The 22,005-nt window shown below is 45.2% G+C and overlaps 1 protein-coding gene across 1 annotated transcript in view; it reads left to right on the top strand.

The window, feature by feature from the left end:
* The first annotated feature begins 53 nt into the window (after positions 1-53).
* The window catches only part of cpamd8 (C3 and PZP like alpha-2-macroglobulin domain containing 8), a 38,655-nt gene continuing 16,703 nt past the window's right edge, over positions 54-22,005 (top strand). The window contains exons 1-28 of the mRNA XM_029499672.1: positions 54-974; positions 3,072-3,223; positions 3,756-3,778; positions 4,380-4,545; positions 5,143-5,195; positions 5,768-5,785; positions 6,299-6,353; positions 6,502-6,615; positions 6,816-6,900; positions 7,076-7,184; positions 7,275-7,502; positions 7,604-7,774; positions 7,876-8,004; positions 8,138-8,336; positions 8,428-8,603; positions 9,683-9,832; positions 9,995-10,156; positions 10,239-10,381; positions 11,069-11,131; positions 12,112-12,343; positions 14,153-14,306; positions 15,293-15,423; positions 15,597-15,648; positions 15,744-16,042; positions 16,814-16,882; positions 16,981-17,137; positions 17,287-17,463; positions 19,068-19,149. Coding sequence (XP_029355532.1) covers positions 889-974; positions 3,072-3,223; positions 3,756-3,778; positions 4,380-4,545; positions 5,143-5,195; positions 5,768-5,785; positions 6,299-6,353; positions 6,502-6,615; positions 6,816-6,900; positions 7,076-7,184; positions 7,275-7,502; positions 7,604-7,774; positions 7,876-8,004; positions 8,138-8,336; positions 8,428-8,603; positions 9,683-9,832; positions 9,995-10,156; positions 10,239-10,381; positions 11,069-11,131; positions 12,112-12,343; positions 14,153-14,306; positions 15,293-15,423; positions 15,597-15,648; positions 15,744-16,042; positions 16,814-16,882; positions 16,981-17,137; positions 17,287-17,463; positions 19,068-19,149 — 3,635 coding nt within the window. The 5' untranslated portion in view covers positions 54-888. The remainder of the gene's footprint in view (positions 975-3,071; positions 3,224-3,755; positions 3,779-4,379; positions 4,546-5,142; positions 5,196-5,767; positions 5,786-6,298; positions 6,354-6,501; positions 6,616-6,815; positions 6,901-7,075; positions 7,185-7,274; positions 7,503-7,603; positions 7,775-7,875; positions 8,005-8,137; positions 8,337-8,427; positions 8,604-9,682; positions 9,833-9,994; positions 10,157-10,238; positions 10,382-11,068; positions 11,132-12,111; positions 12,344-14,152; positions 14,307-15,292; positions 15,424-15,596; positions 15,649-15,743; positions 16,043-16,813; positions 16,883-16,980; positions 17,138-17,286; positions 17,464-19,067; positions 19,150-22,005) is intronic.

Raw genomic sequence — 22,005 nt, 5'->3', positions numbered from 1 at the left:
AGATATCTGGACAGAATGTCAGCGCATTCAAACCACCACGAAACCAGACTAAACGAGAGAAAATCCTGCTTCAGGTGATTCGGATTGTGCTTTGTTGAGATCTTTAAAGTTTTTTTTTTATCAGTTTTGCGGAAACACAAACGCAACCACTCGCCTCAGGTGGATCTATTTAGATATCAGCTGGATCCAAAACTATGAGACGTGCGGGTAAGTGGAAGCGGCCGGGACTGGAGGCTCCTTCAGGCCGGGGCCGGTGCTGCCCTCGGCGGCGGCAGAGAGGAGACGTCGGGGATGAATGAATCGCTGCCTGACGCGGCTGATCGTCTGCTGCTGCTTCCTGAGGAGCTTTCAGGAGATCGGGAAGGAGCTGGGAAGGAGCTGGGAAAGCCGCAGTTGCACGGATTGTACATGTCAAACATTTCTTTACGGTGACTTTTTTCTTTTCTTTTCTTTTCTGCGCCGGAGTGGGAGGACGCTCACAATTTGTAATGCTGAAATATGAGAGAACGGTACCGGGGCGGGTGAAGGCACATGGGAGAGGACTGTCCGTCTACTCTGGGCTCTAAAAGGAAAAACAACAACAACAACAACAACAACAGAAAAACACAACACACCCACACGTACGGTTTTCTCGGAACTGGATCTGGCGAAGTGGGATGATTATTAGAAAAATTAGATCTTTGTTGCTCCCGGACGAAGATCTTGCGCACCAATCACGCCAACCAAACTTCAATGGATAGATAGTCTGAGAAAAGGGGGGGTGGGGGTGGGGGGGGGGACGCAGACTCTTGAACTTTCATTTATCTTTTCATCAGAGTCAAAAGTTCCTGCCTCCTTCTGAGGAGAGAGAGCCGATATCCCGCAGTACGTCGGCGACTAAAGGCCACAATGTTGCGGTTGTCTCTGACAGCTTTGAGCCTTTCATGGACTTTGCTGATCTGCAACGTGAGCAGAAGTTATGCGCAAGAAAGACAGTAAGTAGCCACAAAAAAAAAAAAAAAAAGTTGCATGTGGTGCACAGCTTTATACTACAAGCGTCCCCGATGCGCTCTTCCAGAGATTCACTTCAGGGAAATATTTATTTTTCACTCTGTCATAGCTGTGTTCTCCTTTTCTTTAACGCAGGAAGCATCTTGGTCATTTTTGTGTGTCTCACTGTTACTGCATGAAGCATCTGTCCTCATCTGTCACTGTCTTATATTTGCCATTGCAGCCTGCTTTAACAACACTTCCAACAGCAAAATTGTGTTATTGGGCTTGTGAGCAGTTGCACAGAGTGATACACTGAAGGGAAACATGTGCTGCCCTTGGTGTTGTGATTGCTCAGGACTTGATGATATGCTCTGATGATGACAGCTATTTCTGATGGATTTGTGGATTTGGAAAGTGCCATGTTTCATTCAGTGTGGTCGTGCAGAGCCAGAGGGAATGAAAGTTTACATCGGACTTTTAGCTCGTGCCATCAGCCTGGATCCTGCCAGCTGTTTGTTAAATCCTGAACTTGAGAGTTCAGTGTTAATAGTGAGGAGTTGTAAACAAGTTGTTAGGGGGTGTGGAGGAGAGTTAAGGAATGCAGCTCAATGTAGAAAATAAACACAAATGACCAGATCACTGACAAGTGCAGGCTTGATTTACAGAGTCGGGTTATATTGTGGTCTTGTATTGAGTTGCTCTCAGCTCAGGGTGAGTTTTTAGGCGAGAAGGAAAAGGGCTTAGAACATAAAACCATGTGACTGATCTTAAAAAGACCTGGCAGTAAAGGACTTCACCTACAAAGGAGAACACAAATCCTGCTCAGGCACTGACCAGCTCTCAGCTGAGGACATAACTTGAGAACTTGAGAACATCAAGCCATGTGACTGAAATAAGCACAGTCCCCCCCCCCCACCTGATCCAGGCTCATCCAAGAGCTGGTTAAACTCACTGTAGATCAAACGCACAGAGTCAATTTCCTCGTATTATCTTCCTTCTCCTGAAGCCTTATTTTCCAGGGGATTTTCTCATGACTTTCTCTCTCAGGAACTGCAGTTGCCTCTGGCTGTAATGCAGTAGTTCTGTAATGCCAACCACCTGATCTTTCTCTCAGGCATGCAATTGGGTTTGTGCTTGGGGCTTTGCTCACTCCTAATTTGTGTGATCTTCAGTTGTGTTTTCAGGGCCTATTTGCCTAAAGAACTAGATTTGGAATGAGTGGACTGAATTTGTCAAACACAAAGACAATATAGACTTAGATCGCTTCAGGTAGGATGCAGCACATACTCACAAATAATAGATGTAACTGAATGATGCTCTGTCAGTACACATGATTTGATGGGCACTTTTATTATCTGCTTCGCACAACCCTGACAAACACACCGCTGCGTCCATGCTCTTTGCTAACAACGGCTCCTGTTGTTCTCCCCTTTGTTGCCTGAGAGGTATCGTCCCTCTGTGCTGCAGGATGATATTCTTTCGTCCAAATAAAACTTTAAATCACACTTATTTTTACTTTATTTATTTATTTTTTTAACCCTCAGACTGATTGTAATCATCAAAGAATGACCTTTGCTCTGTGACCTCAGTGACGGGCTCCTTCCCTCAATTAAATGTCAGAGTGACTGTGTGGAATCTCAGTCGTTACTTTTCTAAACAGACGCCAAGGTTCTGTCAGAGGTGCCAGACCACCCAAAGAAAACACTTGAGCACAAAGCTCATTGGCCAACAGGTACCGTGTCCCTGGTAACCGCTGCAATTAAACCTGATCTCGCTGTGCGAGTCCACGTGGCACGTCCCTTTTTGTGTATGCAAGTTGTTGCGTGGGTCAGGGAGAAAGTGACGAGCTAAAGGGAACTTGTGCTTAATTCGCTTGTGTAATGTGTGTTGTATGTATGCACTGACAGTCAGCAATGGTTAGTGATGTTAAGGAGGATTTGCCTCCACCAACCGAACTGTGAGGAAATACGTGCTTATCCATATTCCTCTTCATGTCGCACTCCCCTCTCTGACCCTTGACCTTTCCTGAATCTCCTGCCACCGCCTCTCCTTCCCTCTCTCTCTGTTTCTCTCCCCCCCCCCCCCCGCTCTCCTTTCAGGGGTTATTTGGTTGCTGCACCCTCGGTGTTTCGAGCAGGTGTGGAGGAAAGCGTGAGCGTAACCATCTTCAATGCAAAAGCAGAAACCCGCGTCCAGGTGCAGCTGTCGGTGAAAGGACAGACGGTGGCCCACAGCCACAGCTCGGTGCTCGGTGAGGACACACTCCGAAGCTCAGGATACGCCGGCACAATGCGTTACTTTGGGGACTAGCAAATAGATCGAGGCTGAACCTCACTCTGCGTGACGTATTTAAAGGAAGGGAAGATCACACAGGCAGGGATGCAGGCCAGAAACATACATGTAGATTGAAGAACACACACAGCGTGAGTCTAATTGACCTCTGCCCCGGCTGCATGCTCCTGACCAGCCCGAGTTTTCATAGACATTATCTATGATGGGAGGCATCACTTCAGCCCATCCCACTAGCCACTTAGTATAAACAGTGTGAGATTTGTTTGACAGCACTCTTAATAGATGGTGCTAGCTCAGCCTCAGAGTGGCATGGAGACAGGTTGCAGCTGGATGTCGTGCTAACCCACGGTGAGAACCTCCAGGGAGAGTCGGCCACAGTGCAGTAGCTTCACTAAATATTAATAGTATTATGAGAGATAAGAGATTTCTACGTGTGTGGCAAGCTATGTTGAAATTTCCCACATGAACTGATCTCGTTGTTTCTGTTTTAGACAAAGGAACCATCAAACTAAAGGTGAGTCTGTCTGTGTAACTTAGTTGGCAGTGTCCTACAGTGTGTGCATGCTGCTTTCCACACATGTTTAAAATGCACGGCGCTGTTTAGCAGTGACAGCTGCACAGTAGTGAGAACCTCTTGTCCGCTGAGTGCACATTCCTCAGGCAACATGCAAATCAACACTAACATTATTTGCAATGCAACATCTGTGTCTGCTCATTCAACGGGAATAAGGTAACAGCCTCAATATAATATGCAACAGCTGTTGACGTGCATGTATGGTCCGCCGCCCCCGAAGGCTGGAATAGATCAATCTAGTATGCACGACTCGATTCTTCTCCCTCGCTCTCTCGCTTGCCTGCTCTTCCCTCCCTGTAACCTCCACCCTCATTCTCGTGAAATACAGTCATGTGTAGTGTGCAGTGTTATAGCTTGGCATCTCCCTCCCCTCTTTAAATGTTTGCTCTTTTGTTGTACTTCAGCTTGTGTGACAGAAAAAGCATTTTCGATTGATGGAGGAAAATGAAAAATGACAGCTTGTGTGGCACCACAACAGTTTGAAGTAAACATTTCCGTCCTTTCCCTCTGTTTTTCTATCTGTGTATGTATGCGCCACCAGGTTCCCTCTGGGCTAAGAGGCCAGGCCCACCTGAAGGTGTGGGGGAACCGTCACCTCACAGACGGAGGCTACATCTTCCACAACTACACCACCGTCACAGTAGAGAGCAAGGGCACGGCTGTCTTCATCCAGACGGACAAGCCTGTCTACAAACCCAAACATAAAGGTTCCCTCATAGTGCACCTGGTAGTTAATCAGTTAATCGCTGCACAGAAATGCAGAGATTTCAGGCTGATTTTGTTTGTTTGTTTGTTTTTCTTAGTCTTTGAATTGGACTCAGACAATCAAAACCAGTCTAAAGATTGCCGTAGATTTATGCCATGTGTTCACTGGGATATGTATTTGTTTGTAGTAACTTTATTGATCTAAACAGGGTAAGCAAAATACTAGTTTTTAATCAAAGGATATAAGCCAGCTTCATCTTCAAATGCTTATCCAAAGTCGGGTCGTCGGGGTAGCACCTTTAGCAAGGAACCCCGGACTTCCTTTTTCCCCCGGCAACCTTGGCTAACTCTGACTGGGGGATCCCGAGGCGCTGCCAGGCCGGTGAGCAGATATAATCTCTCCACCTGGTCCTGGGTCTGCCACGAGGTCTCCTCCCAGTTGGATGTGCCAGGAGCAGCTCCTTATGGAGACGCCCCTGGTGGCATTCTTATCACATTCCTGAACTACCACAACTGGCTCCTTTCCACAAGAAGGAGCAGCGGCTGTATTTTACAGTAATGTGTGTTTTTTTTTTTTGTTGTTTTTTTCCTGTCTACAGTGCTGATTAATGTCTACACAGTCACTCCTGACCTGAGGCCAGTAAATGACAAGGTAAATGAAAAATGATGTTCTGAAAATAGCACACGCATCCAAAAGCACTGCACTCATTATGCACCAATCACAGTGAACGTTAATCACAATTTGTATGAAAAATGGATACGTGATAACGCTGAACGCTTGTTGATGCATCATCTGGCTGATGCTCCATTATCACAAGACAACATAATATTTAGCACAAACCTACATTCCCTGCGCTCTGATTGGTGCGATGGAGAGGAGAAACGTAGCCTTCCCTGAGTGCAGAGAAACGTACAGTCACTTATTTACAGAAGCGGAGCCAGAGTCATTTCTCTTGGAATGTTAGCAAGGGCTCCAAATATACTGTGCAACTGTGTGGACAGATGGTTTATTGATGTTTGCAGCTATAAAGGTCTGCTGCTGGTAAAGGGCAGTATTCACTTTCACAGATGGATGATTGTTGGATAAGTAAGGAGTGGATGGAGGGTGAAGCCCCGGGAAGGAGGAGAGGATCCTCTCTGGGCATTACAGTTTGTTTCTATTTTATTCATAACATCTTGTACTTGTCCCCCCTCCCGTCTTTTTTTTTTTTTTTTTTTTTGCAGATTGAGGCGTATGTTTTGGTGAGTGGAGGCTGGCAGGACCACCCAGGGTTGGCAGAGCCACGTCCTGGAGGGGACAGTGGCAATTTTAGTTCCCAGTCTGGCTGGAGATTACAGAGCAGAAATCAAGGCAGCTCACCTAGATAACAGGGTGCTCTTTGGAACAGTGCAAGGATAAACAACATGAAAGCAACCTCTTCTCTTCTTCTCCTCTTCTCCTCTTCTCTTTTCTTTGACAGACCACCCCTCTGCCCCACCACCCACACACAGTGTCTCCCTCCTGTACTCGCTGACCTGCCTCATTTATTGTCTCTCTTCTCCGATACTGAGGCGTCTGTAGGCCAGATAACAAGCTGCCCCTTCACTTCTTTCACTCATACCTACATCTGTCGCCGCCCAAAAGAAAAGTTGTAAAAAGACATTTGAGAGTCGAGCTCAACAATCATAAGACTAAATGCAGCTGTTGTGTAATGACAATGTAAAGATGTGCAAGTGGCACAGTTCAGCACTCTAACGCTGTTATTGGCATTTCAGGATCCAAGAGGATCCAGGATGGTCCAGTGGAAGGGTCTTAAATCTGTCTGCTGTGGTAAGCCGCGCAACCTCTGGAGTATTTTTGCTGCATCTTTGTGTTGGCTATATGTTTACTGTGTTTCTCTGTGTGACATTGATGAAATACATTTTGAGTACCTGCACACAGGCACTGAATGTGGTAACTAGCTGTCACTCTCTTTCAGGGGTTGTGAACATGAGCTTCCCTCTGTCTGACCAACCGATGTTTGGAGAGTGGTTTATCTTTGTGGAGGTGCAGGGCCACACCTATAACAAATCGTTTGAAGTGCAGAAATATGGTGAGAGACACGTTTTGGTTTTTTTTCCCCCCCAGTTTATCTGCACTTGGTTGTATTTCAATCATCTCCAAGCAATATGTTCTGTGTGTTTCTATTTATTTAGCCTCTGCTTAATAGAAGAACTTTCAGCATCAGCAAACAGTAACAGGCGAAATGAAAATGTCATTGTGTGTAATATCTTTCTGGTGTCTCCGTCACAGTGATGCCCAAGTTTGAGTTGGTGATAGATCCACCACGTTACGTCCGTGACCTGAACTCATGTGAGCAGGCCACCGTCAGGGCCAGGTAAGTCACTCAGCCTTCAGGATACTGTAAATTAAAGTAAAGTAGAGTAAAGTCACCGGTGTCTGTTGTGAAGAGGAAGTGAAGTGAAGACTTTTATTTGGCTAATCATCCAAACAGCTGTCACGTTTTTTAAAATGATTAAATCTAGTTTCATTGAACTGTCAATGATGTGCAGGTATACCTTTGGGAAACCAGTGACGGGGAAGCTGACAGTGAACATGACAGTGAATGGAGTCGGCTACTACCGTCATGAGATGGGCCATCCTGTCATCAAAAACATGGAGGTCAGCTTATTTATTCTGTGGATAACCTTCATGCTCTGTTCCTGTTTACTGGAGCGAGATTGTCATGAGCAAATCTTCCTCTCTCCTCAGATCAAAGGCTCCGCAAACTTCAGTCTGTGTGTCAAGGACATGATGCCGCTGGATGTGGCGGATCACTTCAGGGGCACGGTGAGCATTTGGGCGTCAGTGACCAGCATAGACGGAAGCAGGCAAACCACCTTTGACGATTCCACGCCCGTCCACAAACAGCTCATCGACATCAAGTACTCCAAAGATACACGCAAACAGTTCAAGCCCGGTCTTCCTTACAAAGGGAAGGTGAGGCCCTTTGATTTGCTTCATTATTCGTCAGATAACAGAAGAAGATAAACTGTCTGTTTCTTATCTTTCTCCCTCCTCCTCCTAACACCTACCTGTAGATTGATGTTACCTATCCAGACGGGAGCCCAGCTGATGGGGTGAGGGTGCGTGTTAAGGCAGAGCTGACCCCCAAGGACAACGTCTACACCAGCGAACTTATCTCTAAACACGGCCAGGCCACTTTTGAGATCCCGTCCATCCCCACTGCTGCCCAGTACGTCTGGCTAGAGGTCAGTGGTTGCAGTGGCAGCAGTTCCTAGATTTATGTAATGAGAAAGTAATTAAAGGAAAATATTACGAATCCTCTGAATGTTTTCTCTGTTTGACACAGACCAAGGTGACATCCATTAATGGAAAGGCAGTAGGTGACCAGTACCTTCCCAGCTATCTGTCCATCAGCAGCTGGTACTCTCCCAGTAGGTGTCATATCCAGATCCAGAGCCTCACTTCTGCACTAAAGGTAAATGCTGTCCTCTGAAAGTGCAGTTTTGTTTAGTTTTTGTGTTTATTTAAGGTTCCAACTCTTTGACGTGCTAAAATAACGCCAACGCTAACATAATCCGAACAGAATATTGGTATCTCCCTGTGTATAGATTGGACAAGAGGCAGAAGTGGCTCTCAAATCCACCTGTCCCTGCAACTTCACGCTGCACTATGAGTTGACGTCCAGGGGGAACATCATCCTTTCAGGCCAGCAGCCGGCCAACCAGACAGCCTCGCACCGAGGAAAAAGGGCAACAGTAACCTTTGACAAAAACATTCACACCACCCATCTACCTCCTCCTGCTTCCGGTGAGCGCTCTCAGCATTGGCGATGCCAGATAGTCTCATGAAGATGATCCCACTCCAATCACCTTTCTGTACCCTCACATTACCCTGCCAGGTGCTGCTGGGTCCTCCTCCCAGGCTGAGATGGACAGCTGTGTGACTTATCTACATTTCCCCGTCAGTCACAGCATGGCGCCTCTCAGCCGTCTGCTGGTCTACTACGTGAGGGAAAATGGCGAGGGCGTCACAGACAGCCTGCAAATCCCCATTCAGCCTGATTTCGAGAACCAGGTTTGGAAACAGATTGTCCATCAAGCTGATACAGACATAAGTGTTTTATCTGTACATACACACAGACTGAGATGTTAAACTCATGATAACTGGTGGCAGGCTGGTTATACACTGGAAGATTTTTGTCATGCACTGTATTATAGTCATGAAATAACTGGGGAAATTGCTGTGTATACATTGCGGAGCTGAGTGCATGTATCCATGCACCAGCTCTGTTTGCAGTGTAATGTCTGTAAACAAACAGCTGTGTTGGCCTGGGAGAGATCCCCAGTTCCTGCCTGCATTAGGTGGAGTTAACTCCCAGAAGTATTTACAGCTCCGTGGTATGCCATTACAACACTCTGTGTGTGTGTGTGTGTGTGTCAGAGGAGGGGGGGCTGTGAGGGCATGATGAGACAGAGGCCATGTGGGCCGCAGGCAAATGAGTGGGGTCGTGACAGGAGAGGATGACAGGTTACGGAGTGGTGAAAGGAGGGCAGCGGAACCGATTAACAGGACTAATTTGTGACTGTGTGTTACTGAAAAACACTTTTGACGTGTGAAAGTTTATAGTTGACTCTCACCATCCCTCCTCTTTCAAAGGCTGTAGTTTTCCACTCTCCGTTTGTTGTTTCCCACCATATCACACTACTCAGCACTACTGAATTGATGTTGTTCCAAATGACACACAAATTGCCTCTTTGGCGTCTGTCAGGAAACACTGCCAACTAGTGCTGAAATAAATCTGCTTGATTGACAGAATTAAATGGCAACAATTTTAATCATTGAACAGGCAAAAATATGCCGTTTGCTTGTCTCAGCTTTTTAAATATGGGGATTTGTAGCCTTTGTTTGTTCAGAATAATTCCTTTGTGATGTGACCTTGCTCCCGGGGAAATTCTGTGAAGCACTTGTGACTATTTTCCGACAGAAAGTCAGAGTGATCAACAAATCCCAAAACAAATGAAACTATAAAAAAAAAAAAAAAAAAAGAAGAAACAAAGTAAGCAGTAGCCCTGCTTTTGAAAATGCACGTTGGTCTTTAGAATTGGATTTTTTTTTACACATCCATAGTGTATCTTCTGCCGGCTGGATTGCAGGTGTCTGTTTCTCTGTCGAGCAACGAGTCCATGCCAGGGGACCCAGTGACGCTGCATGTCCAGGGAGAGAGGGGCTCCTGTGTTTGTGTGGCCACTGTGGATAAAAGTCTTTATCTGTTGAAGCCCGACTTCCAGCTCAGTCCTGACAAGGTTGGTTGGATTGATAGCTTATCCTAAAAGAATAGGTTGAGGTTTTGTGATTTGCAGTTTTACTAATAGAGCCTTTGTTTTTGATATGTTCAGTCACTAGTTAGTAGATGTACCTCTGAGCAACCTATGTGTGTGTAATGTGTGTCTCTCTCCTCTGTGCAGGTTTTCAAAGAGCTGGCAGATTTTGACGTTTCAGATGCCTTTGGTATTCCTAAAGATGACGGGCACTTCTGGTGGCCCGGCCTGTCATCAAAGAGACGCAGGCGCTCTTCTGTGTTTCCGTGGCACTGGGACATCACCAAGGATGCACGCTTCGCTTTCACAGTGAGAGCACGTATTTAGTTAAAGGGTGTAGAGAGGTGTGTGTGTGCTTGGATGTGTTTATCTCCCTGTATGTTTCACACAGGAATCAGGCCTGGTTGTAATGACAGATATGGTGAGTTTAAACCACCGGCAGAGCGGAGGCATGTACACAGACGAGGCCGTCCCTGCTTTTCAGCCACACACCTCCACTTTAGTGGCTGCCATGCATTCCCGTCCCACAGCCAGGTAAATGACCGACTAGGGAGAAACCAAGTATTGTCCTGTTCTACAGTTGTAATGGGTTTTTGAAAAATGTTTGTATTAGATATAAAAGCCCAAAAAGTTAAAAAAGGTAAAGGTTCGTTTTTTTTTCACTCTAATTAAGATAATCTGACTAAAACAAGTTATCAGCTGCAACAAAGTTAAATACATCTTACTGAAGTTTCACTAAACTGGGTTGGATATTGCGTCTTCGATTGCTCAATTATTGGTGTTTATGTATTGGGTGTTTAGTTGTTGAGTTTCCTGTGATCTTCGACGGGACCACACACAGTTATATGGGCATGAACTTCTCAGAAAACAGCCAAGCCCACAAGGAAACAATAATTACTTCATGATCCCAACAATGAAAAACACAATAGTAATGCACATTTCAGTATTTGTCATCTTCTGGGTTAAATAAGGTCTCCAAGTTGAGCAGCAGGTGAGGAGAGAAGAGCATAATCCAAGAACTGAGTTTTTAGTCAGTTCATCCTTAAGGAGGATTTCCGAAATGTCACATACTTCTCATTCAAGAGATGAACATTAAACACATAACATGATTCACAGGGACGTCAGTGTGGAATTCAGCATAATACATTTTCCAATTATGGTGTTGTTTTATTGTGAGCAGCTGAGGCCCTTTATTGATGTCAGCTTGTGTTTTCGTTGTAGAGCAGAGAAGCGAAGGCGCACATTTTTCCCAGAGACTTGGGTGTGGCACTGTCTCAACGTCAGGTATTTAAATCTTTATATAAATATTTCACTTGTGCGTATGTATGTTGCGTGCCTGTGGCTACATATGTGAGGTGCACCGCACTGTCTACACTTACATGGGATTTACAGCCGCGATTGGAAAACATTTGGAAAGCAGAGATGGAAAAGAGGTCAAGACAAAAGTAGAGAAGAATACAAAAAACAAGACGACCCAAAAACAACCCTGGAAGAATGATTGCACGTCTAATAAAAGGGGATGTACATTAACAGACTCGAAGAAAAGATAAGGACGGTGAAAAAAATGAGTGCCAAGTGAAGACGAGATGACAGACTGATGGAAGAGGAGAGGAAAGGTGCTAGTAAATCTGCATGCCAGAAGACAGATGATACATCGTAGAGCTGCATCCAAAGTTTCTCCCCCTGTGGGTGTGAATATGCCTCGTTTAAATTGGGCGATCTTGGAACGGGCTGTCACTTTCTCAACAGCTCCTTCTATTCATTTTCAGCCAATATAAATGAGTTGCCCATAGATTTCCATATGCTTGATTCCTTTGGATGGGACTTCAGCGCTGCCTAATTTCCTGTGAAGTCCAAAGCTCTGATTTCCCTTAAAAGTCTATTAAAGTGGATTTTGGGCAACCCTGATCAAAAGGAGTGGGGGTACATACAGTTTTTCAAGTTTATTATGCCCTGTGACCATTTGCCAAGTCCAACATGGAATATGTGCTGCCAATAATGATCTCAGCCCATTCAAAGAACCAGGTTGGGTCAACACCTGACCGTCCCTCACACCTATCCAGTGTTTGCTGTAGTTACTCTGGTGCAGGTGTTGGTGTTGACACAGGTGTTGCTGACATAAAAGTAATCTGCAATGTTTCCTCAAGCCCTTCTTTGTAGTGCATGCCTTTTTACTGCTTAAATAAAAACCATGAAAGGATGCTGAACTCCTCTCTCTACCTCCCTACCACTGACATCTGTATCTTAAAATGTGTCACCAACAGCTCTGAAACTGGGGAAGCTGAGTTGCGGCTCGATGTGCCAGATTCCATCACAACTTGGGTGACAGAAGCTGTCGGCCTGTCTGAGGAGAAGGGGCTGGGCTTAGCCAAGAGAGTGGAGCTTCGGACCTTCAAGCCCTTCTTCGTTGACTTCACGTTGCCCTACAGCTTAATCAGAGGGGAGCAGACCAAAGTCCCCCTCACGGTCTACAACTACCTGCCAACATGTTCTGAGGTAGGCACGATGATACACAAGGGTCCAAATGGACAGGAAGCACAACTGGTTAATTTTCCAGAGTAAATATGCATTAAGACTCTCACATATAAAGCCACCAAGTCATATCCTTAAAGACGGCAAAGGGAAGGGACCATAGCTGCCAAGTAAAGCAAAAGAAGTTACCTCAAGACACCTTCCATATAGAAAGATATGGACCTTCTGATTCTAATAACATTTACTGAGTCCAAACAGTCCAGCCAATATCAAGCAGTGTAAAGGATAAAGTTCCTTTTAAGAAGAAGCCATCTTAAGCAGAACCAGATTCAGAGTTGACATCCAATCGCACCAATAACCCACAACTGGACTTAACATGTTTCTAATCAGGATTGTGTCCATTAAGAGTAACGACAGTGCATTGATGCTCCCAGCATCAGTATACCTGGATGGGTAGGAGACTTGTAACATGTGGCTCCCATCTGGCAGGATAGTGTTAAACTCTGTTTGCGTTACAGTGGTCCTGGCCTGTTCATAGTCAATCCTCTCAGCGGTCAAGTGAACGGAAGCTATCAGGCACTCGTGATGCGTCACAAGAGTTATATTGAGAAACATCAGTCTAGATCTTCCCTGGGTCAGGGGCAGAAGTTGTAGAACACATAAACTGAAAAGGTTCTCCTTTCAAAATGTCTGTGTTCAGGTCTGGTCAGAATTAAATGGTGTACTCACATGAGTGCATGATAAAAGCATTTGGAAAGACAACAAACTGCTTTGCCTATTCTCAGGCCTCTGATTCGGATAAAGAAAAGCGGAGGATCATCAGTCAAAGCAACAGAGGAGGGAGCCCTCTTCCAGGGTCGATACAAATACATTTACAGAGAAGACAGAGGCAGCAGTCGTTCTAGTAGTGGTAGGATTACAATGTGGAGAGATGGAACTGTGACATTACGACAGCAAAATCCACAAAAATGTCGACTGTATCGTTGAAACAATATTTCAAATAAGTTTAATGCAAGTGAAAAAGGGTTTGTAATGAGGACTGGGGATCACAGAGAGCATCTTCCAGGTGCTAAAAGCATGTGCACCATAGAGGATGGTCCAGAACATTCAATCAGTGTGATGTTATTTTTAAATTCCTGCTATCTATTAAAACATCTCTGGTCAAAATGTGTGATTCTGAAAAAGCTAAGGAACGTTACGGGGTAACTGTAGGTAAGAGAGATTGGAAACAGTGTCTAAAGGAGGGGCAGGTTTCTGCTGTGAAGATGTGGGATTTGCCCAGAAGTATGTTTCAGCACTCACTTTGAAGAGCGCTGTGAGCTCCGTCCCAGCCTTAAATGGGTCCATCCTGCGCTCCACACTGATGACATCATGATGTTTGCCTATGAGCCTGTTAAATGGCCTTTGCGTGTGCTGCCCTGATGTCATGTTAGGTGAATATGCAAACCAGAGTAGCCCTTCGCTTTGATGTCAAACCCAGCAACATGTGATTCTTATATTTTCTGCCGCATTATTTACGACTTGTGGCGTGTGGATAAAGAACAGTTAAAAGATCCCTCTGCATGTCAGAGCTCTCTGTGAAAATTGGACGATGAGTGGAACTTAATCCTTCGGGGAGCTTGAGAAGCATGAGTCAGTCAGCATGGAAAATTCACAATGTGATTTAAAAAATTCTCCCTTGCTTTCGGAGCTTTGAGTGGAACACGCTATATGAGGGAGGGGCGTGCCTGGCAGAAATGATGTCACCGGGAGCTTGTCAGAGGAGATCGATTGCCACTGATTTGTTTCCCCCTCCTCCTCTTTATTCCTTTTCCTCCTCCTCTCCTCTCACAGGTTCATGTTAAAGTATCAGTTCCAAAAGGCATTAAGTTTGTTGGCCATCCTGGAAGGCACCACCTGACCAGGAAGAAGTGTGTGGCACCTGGTGAGGCGACCCCCACATCCATTGTACTGTCCTTCACTGAGCTGGGATCTGCTAACATCACAGGTATCTGCAGGCTACAGTCAAATCAATCACGTCAATCAATTTCTTCATTTTGCTGTTGTTTTTTTTTTTTTTTTTTTTTTTTTCAAAGAGTATATTCCTCTCTTTCAACTAGGAAACCATAAGTAGTTTCTAAATATTTTGAAGTGTCAGTGTGCTCATTTTCTGTTTTTATTTTATGACTGTAAAAGATTCCGATCTCTATGAAACACGATGCAGTGAGACTATTATTATTATTATTATTACATAATGCCTCTTAATGATGAAAATAGCATACCTTAAATTCTTCAGTAGCTGGGCACTGTGACCAGTCTGACGGCCCCCTCAGTGTGATGCCTCACAAAAAGACAAGCCTTTGACTCAGGAGGGCTGTGCTGGCCAAGGAGCCGAGCTGTGTGTGATCTGGTCACCCACCCGGAGTTACAAACAGTCCCCTCCAGAGCGCATGTGAGAACAAAGCAGGCCAGCAGCGGGGGAGCGAACCAGGGCTGTGCTGTGACACTGTGTGGCATGTTGATGAGTTTGCAGGTCACTGGCGGTCAATGGGCCCCCCGCGGCCCCACTCCTAGTCCCCTGGCCCCTTGTGTTTCCCTCTCAGTACACACACACAAAGAGACGCCACTGGCACAGGACCACATTTCCAATGTGCTCCTCAGTCAGAGAACTGGGAGTCCTCTTACAGACATGCTTGTCCTGTGTAATGTATGTTACGGGTGATGATGGCTGAGAGGCATAAAAGATTTGTAACTTCACAAACACACAATCGTGTTTTCTTCAAAACCCTAAATATAAGAACACTTTTATGACTTGCACTACTACAACTACTGCCGGTACGACAGTCTCTTTGAGACTGAGGACTCACTTGTGTCATGATTTTTCACTAACACTGCCAACCGTGGTTCGTCGGGGAGGCAGTAACCGGCTGTGCTCCACAAACACTGTACACAACCAACACCGTGCATTGATTTTTGTTCTCTGCTGCCCGGTAGCTCGGGCCATTGCCTATAGTGAACCAAGCTGCTGCTCTGATGGACTGCAGACGGGGAAAACAAGCAACGATGTGGACGAAAGAAGGATCCCGACTGGCCTGGACTATGTTCGCAGGACTGTCCTGGTGGAGGTACGAGAGCTGATGTGCATCAACGCGTCCTTTTTGCTTTATCATACTGTTATTATTTAAAATAAAGGTGCAGTTTTATTGGGATGAAATGTTATCTCCTCCTTTTGTTTCTTATTGTGCTGCTGTTTGTCTTTTCTTCTTCTGTGTTTCCGGTGGCATCTTCCTCCTTGCAGCCAGAAGGCCTGCCCAGAGAATACACCTACAGTGTATTCTTCTGTCCAAATGGTCAGTGCCGACTCATTTCCTTCTCATTGTACTGCTGATGTGGTGAATGTTACTGACCCTAAGTGCCTGAGCATATTTTCTATTTCCACTGTCAGAGAGGATCCACATTTCCACCCCCAACAAATATGAGTATCAGTATGTGAAAAAGCCGGCCAGGATGAACCAGTTCCAGGTTGCAGTGAAGACCCACAACGATGCCCATTTTGCTCTCTCTGCCAGCCCCCACGACAGCGCAGAGATGCTAGAGATCGTACTTGGGGGGAGGCAAAACACTCGCTCCTGGATCTCCTTGGGCAAGATGGGCGATCCACTGGTCAGTGCGTCCACACCAGGCATCCTCTCCTGGGATGAGTTCCGCAGCTTCTGGATCAGTTGGAAAGGAGGCGTTGTGCAGGTGAGAAGACGAGGGGACTGCAGAATTTTCTTGTCCTACGAGTGTAAAACCCTGAAATCCTGCACCAACAAGCATGAACAAATGTGTGTTTGGATCATGAGTGGGCGCTCTGACTGAGAAAGAGGAGGGTGAAAAAGACTCAGCAGGCTATGGGGTCTGTGTGTTAGGAGGACTGGCGCCACTTTTACTGGCGTGCCTTCCGGTAAGGTCACGCTTAACGGGCTGATGTCACTGAGGACACTCGTTGATCCATGGCCTGGTGCTCGCATGGCCCTCGCTGGCTGGCACGCTGCCTCTCGGCCCCAGCCCTGGCATTAGCTTTGCACCACTCACCAAAGGCAGTAATTAAAAGCCCGCAGAAGAGCACTGCACATTACAGCCCAATAGGATTCATTTATTTTCTTAGTGACGATGGCATTTTAGGGTTAATGAGCTGTGGGGCTTGGCCATGCATGGTCTTTGGTTTAATGTGATTATGAAGTTAAACTCCAGTACCAGGGAGAAAATGCTCTCTACATGGGTCTGTTTGTATGTTTGTGTTTGTGATTGTGTGTGGGAGGCGAGTGAATCACGCTGGCGTCATTAACACTTGGCAGAGGGACATTATTAGTGCTCGGTCTGAGGGAGTCCAGAAACAGCACCACTTGCTTTCTAAAGTGGGTTCACTGATTCATAATGCTATCTTGTTGACTGTCTGTAAACAAAACCCAGATGATGGCGTGTTAATTACGAATGTGCTTTTCAAAGTCCCGTCTGCACTACTCTCTCCAGGTAGGACACGGTTTACATCCCTCCAATGAGTCGGTGATCCTCCACTGGGCGGGCCACTTCCCCGGACAGGTTTTTGACTCTTTTGTGATAATTGGACATACTTACTAGTTGCTGCAATTTTTTAATTTTTTTTTTCCCCAGAGATAATAGTTTGTTTGTCCATCTAGGTGCGCCACATTGGCTTCTCTACAGGCTGGGGCTCAGTTGGAGAATTTAAAATCTGGAGGAAGGAAGACTCTGACGAGAACCACAATGAAGCCTTCACGTTGGGGGTTCCTCACAACATGGTGCCTGGATCAGAAAGAGCCACAGCGTTTATGATTGGTATTATTAGCTATTTATTATATCCATCAGATAGCTACCTGTAGCTATAAAACTTTGGCTCTCCTAAGCTTTTATTTGACTGTAGGAAAAATTCTGTACATTGTGCAGTGTGTAATAACTTCATGTGTGTATCTGTGTGTCTTTATCAGGGGATGTCATGGGCCCGACTCTTAATAACCTGGACAAGCTGTTACGGTTGCCATTTGGATGTGGGGAGCAGAACATGATCCACTTTGCACCAAATGTCTTTGTTCTGAAATACCTACAGAAGACCAGACAACTCAGCCCTGAGGTTGAGAACGAAGCGACTGACTACCTGCTGCAAGGTAAAGAACTGCTTTTCATAGTACACCATAACCTTAGACCCACTTTAAGTGCAAATTTATCCTGGTGGGTGAAAGCTGGTCTTCTTCATAAGGGGTTGGGTGGATCTCCAGTTAGCTAGCAGCTGTTTAAGCAGAGGAAACAAGAGCATCAATTAATCTCAATGAGTTAAAGCCCTTCTAGTTTGGCCATCCATAAAGTGGTTTCATGGTGAAAGGAAGGAATATTCTTGTAATTGCTGCAAAGAAGCAAAAAAAGTTGTGTGCTCTTGTTGGGTTTTCTGGAAGCCATTGAAGTGAAGTTTACCATGGATAATGGATTTTGTTTGTGGAATTGTGGATTTCTTGACAGAGGAATCTGGCACTACTCTGGGTCGTGGATTGGAACATGACGGTGGAAGTTTTTAGCTGTTACCCAGACCTGTCTTTCCTCAACCTCCCCCATTTTCTTCACTTACCCACCATCCCTTCAGCATCGCCCCCTAGACATCTCCTTGTGTGGTATACGAGACAGGCCACCCTGCAGGGTTGTTCGTGTGCCTTGATCAGTTTGGCAAAGTAGTGACATTTGAAATAACTGTACTGACAGAATGAAAAAAAGTGCCAATTCAGCAACTGAGCTCTTTAAAATAGCAGAAAAAAATGTTCTGATAATTCTATGTGGTTTTTGCTTAAATCACACACTTTCGTGGAGCTGCTGGACACATTTGAATTGATTCTCTGCTGTCATTGCGTAATCACAATGACTAATGCAAAGTGCGTCATCTTGTCCGCAACAGTGACAACGAGGGCATGCGAAAGCAAACTTGGTATTTTCGTTCATATATTCAGACACAGCTCTCGTTGGTAAAAGTCAGCTGTGCTTCACATCATTTGCATGTAGCACATTGAGTGTTTGTACTTTAAACAGCCCAATGGTCAAAGAGCATTTCAGGGTCAGGTCAGCTGCACCTACTGAAGTGCTGATTTCTGCTGGTCTTTTTTTGCCACGAATTCCTTCTCACCTTGTCGCTTCTGGGTTCCTCAGCCTGAGCTTCAAAGGTCACGTGACAAAAGAAATACCTTCCTTTAAAACACGAATGCTGTGATGGAACATTAAATCCAATTTTCTTGAAATTCTTTTTCATGCATACACTGAACATAAAGACGGATGCAGCCTCTGTTGCATCATTGATTTAAACTGTGTGCGACCTTAAGCCTTGATAGAATTGATATGTCTGACTTCCATAAAAACTGACAGTCACCATGAAGGAGGGAAAGGCCATACAGACCAAAACTGTGCAGTTTTTGGCACCTCTTGTTGGCTTCCTGTTTCATACCAGAAAGTTGCTGTTTGGTTTACTCTCAATATATCATCTTTCCTTCTTGCAGCCTGTGTATATTTGTCCCATTACATACAGAGTGTAAGAATCCTTTGGAATGCCTTTTCACGCTGCCTTTTTTAGTCAGTTTTTCTGACCAAATATTTGCAATGATGGTTTGAAGGGAAAAAAAAAAAAACTTCAGTTGGATTTGCTACAAACTTTACATCCTCTGTAAAACTTTGTAAATAATTTGGAACAGTGATTTCTGAGGAGCTGTCCTCTCCCACTGTCTCCCTCATCCAGGCTACCAGAGACAACTGACCTACAAACGGCAGGATGGATCGTACAGTGCGTTCGGAGAGAGGGATTCCTCCGGCAGTATGTGGTAAGTCATTTTGGGGGTATAGTTTATACTACTCATACCAGCCAAAATTCGCTTAGCTGTTGCCACATTCTTCAGCTTTAACTGGAACACAGATTGCTTGCCAAGGCAATTAATTTTTATTTTATCAGCGTCTCAGTACACCATGCTCAAATGAATCTTTTCCTGTTAGTGTGTTTAAATCGCTGGCGAGTTTTAATTTCATGTTTACGGCCTCTGGAGGTCGGCAGGCAGACGGAATCATCTCATAATATTTATAAAATTGGAATCGGTGCTCTCAATGGGGAGCTCCACCACTCACATTTTGAGGCCCATGCACAATGTGGATACCTCTGATTGATTTATGACTTCAGTTGGGTATTATGAGATTTAAAGAGCTAACACAGTGAAACAGCAGGTTACATAAACAACAGAGAATCATAAACAAATTGCATAATTGGATCCCTGAGGTCGGCGAAGCTGTCAGGATTTATTTGCAGTAAATCAGGATTCATATCCGTCACCCTGAGTGGACCCATGCTGCTTTGGCCCCACAGACAAGCTGTTAATGCTGCTATTGGAGACACGGTTATAACTTGTCTGGAGCCACTTCACCAAACGGCTCTCTGCGTGTTTTGGACATGACCTAGAAAATTGTGAAAAGATTTGGTGCCTGCCTCGTAATGACTCACTACCTGGGTGTAATTGGTAACATTAAACAGCCATGGAAACCTTGAACTCTTCCCCTCGATGACTGCGAGAGGATATGAGGATGTAACAAGCAGTGGTTTGGAATTTTCCTCGGCGCCCGAGGCAACAAGTGTGGGTTGTGGGCACAACACAGATGGTGAACCTTCAGTAAACCTGCATCGGACACTTTATGAATCCATCAGCAACTTGTTTGCATCCAAAACAAGCTCAGCTTTTGTTTTGGCTCCAGAGTTCAGAAGTGGAGCAGCGTATTTACCGCCTTCTTAAAAGCTCCCGTAATGCAGTGTTAATGTATTCCAGCTTGTAAAAATGTATCTGAGAGGAAATTGACGAGATGTGCTGAAAGGTTTGAATATAATAACAAGGCCTGCCAGCAATTGTTTGGTGTGCAGTGCTGGCCATCTCTGCTGCTAAAGGCTGTTAACACGGCACAGAGTGGGCTGAAAGTTGGCTGACTTAATGGGATTCAGAAGCAGAGAGACACTGATGAGGAACAATGGCGGTTCGAGTCACCGCTCTGTCGTGGCTCCTGTTATTCTAACTAGAATAAAAACTGTTTATTTGCGACATGAGATCATACTGGTGGGCCTTTCATTGATTATGTTTATTCCCCAACACTGTAAACACTTTCAACACTTAGGTAAAAAACGTATCTTAACCTAAATCTGAAGAATACCTTCTACTGAACTAAAAAAATCCTTTTAACAAACCTGTCAAAAGTCAGCTCTTTCCTAAGAGCGGGGCAGTGTGTGTATATATCTTCAATTTTTCATGAGGTCTCATCTCTTGGCTCTACATGTTGAGGCTGGCACGGTATTTTTGTCTGCCCAAAGACTGATCTGACAGCGTTAGCAGGGTTGGGGGGCTGAATACTGGAGACTGAAAGAACTGATATCTATTACAGCATTTGCTTAATATCTATTTCCATCCCTGCGCCAAACTTGAAAGATGAAGTTTTGTATTTCTTCTGTTTTAGTTTGGCTCTGTAGCCATTTGACACTGTCAAATGGCTGAGTTGTCATATTCACATATCCAGCTAATAGAGACATGATCAGACACAGACAGACATTTGCTAACAGTCTTGATTTTATTTCCCCAGTCTGGTTTTCAATAGTAGCAGAAGTAGCACCTGATCCATGATGTCATCCCAAACTCTAACCCCTCGGTAGTAATATGTTGTCGTAATCCGGTTTAAGTAATACACCTCTGGGTGCTTTCTCAAACAACACTTCAGCAATGTTTCGGTAGTTGAATGCAGACAAACCCGCCCCCCTCCCGACGCAAACGGGAGTCAGAAACATTTTCTCCAAGTCCAACTCATAACATTCCCCTTTAAGCTTATCGACCTCGGCTTTATCATGGAGCACATCCATGTATTGTCTCTTTAAAAAAAGTACTTCAGCTCGACCCTTTGAAGTGAGGAGCTGGTTATGTTGAGCTCAGAAAGGGATCCCGGAGTGAGAAGTAAGAAAACGGGAGAAAGAAAAAGTGGAGGAGGTGGGATGGGGGTGCGGGGTTCAGAGGAGGGTGAGCCCAGCCAAAGGCAGAGTGGTGGAAGTGAGTCTATCTAGTGCTTCCTTCCTTCCACAGACTAAATCATATTTACACTTTCCAGTACCTTTCCTTGGGGCCCGACATTTAAAGCCTGTGACACAATATTACTTAACATTATAAAAATTCTAACAGGCTTGCGGCTCCGTCCCTGTTTGAGTCTCCAGGGAGGAATAACATCCAGGTTTCACCCAGGGAAGATTTAATGTTTTGCTTTATGAGAGCAAAGTTCTTTTTCCCCCACTCATCTCCCCTGGTACTCTTACTTGGATCGGCCTCTCACTCGTGAGCTGCGTTGAGAAACCACAGCGTGACCTGTTTGTTTTTTTTGTTTTTTTTTCCCGTTTATATCTCGTGTTTCTGTCTTTTTATGGTAAGCAGCTTGCCTCATCTTTTAACTCGCTTGTAGTCAGGAGTGCTGTGGTGGAATGTCTCGCTGTCACTGAGGACTTGTTGTTCAAAGACTGCAGCTTTTCGACCACGACCAGGAGGTCTGTTGTTTATGGATGAGTGTGTGTTTATTAGCTCAGCCGTGTCCCCCGGGGATGACCTTGGCCTTCCTCGCTGATTCCCCTCGGTCCTTCTCCGCCGCGGCCCACTAAAACCACGGCTCATAAA

The sequence above is a fragment of the Echeneis naucrates genome, chromosome 4 (assembly GCF_900963305.1).
Source record: "Echeneis naucrates chromosome 4, fEcheNa1.1, whole genome shotgun sequence".
Lineage (NCBI taxonomy): Eukaryota > Metazoa > Chordata > Actinopteri > Carangiformes > Echeneidae > Echeneis > Echeneis naucrates.
This window is presented reverse-complemented; position numbering and strand designations above follow the sequence as displayed.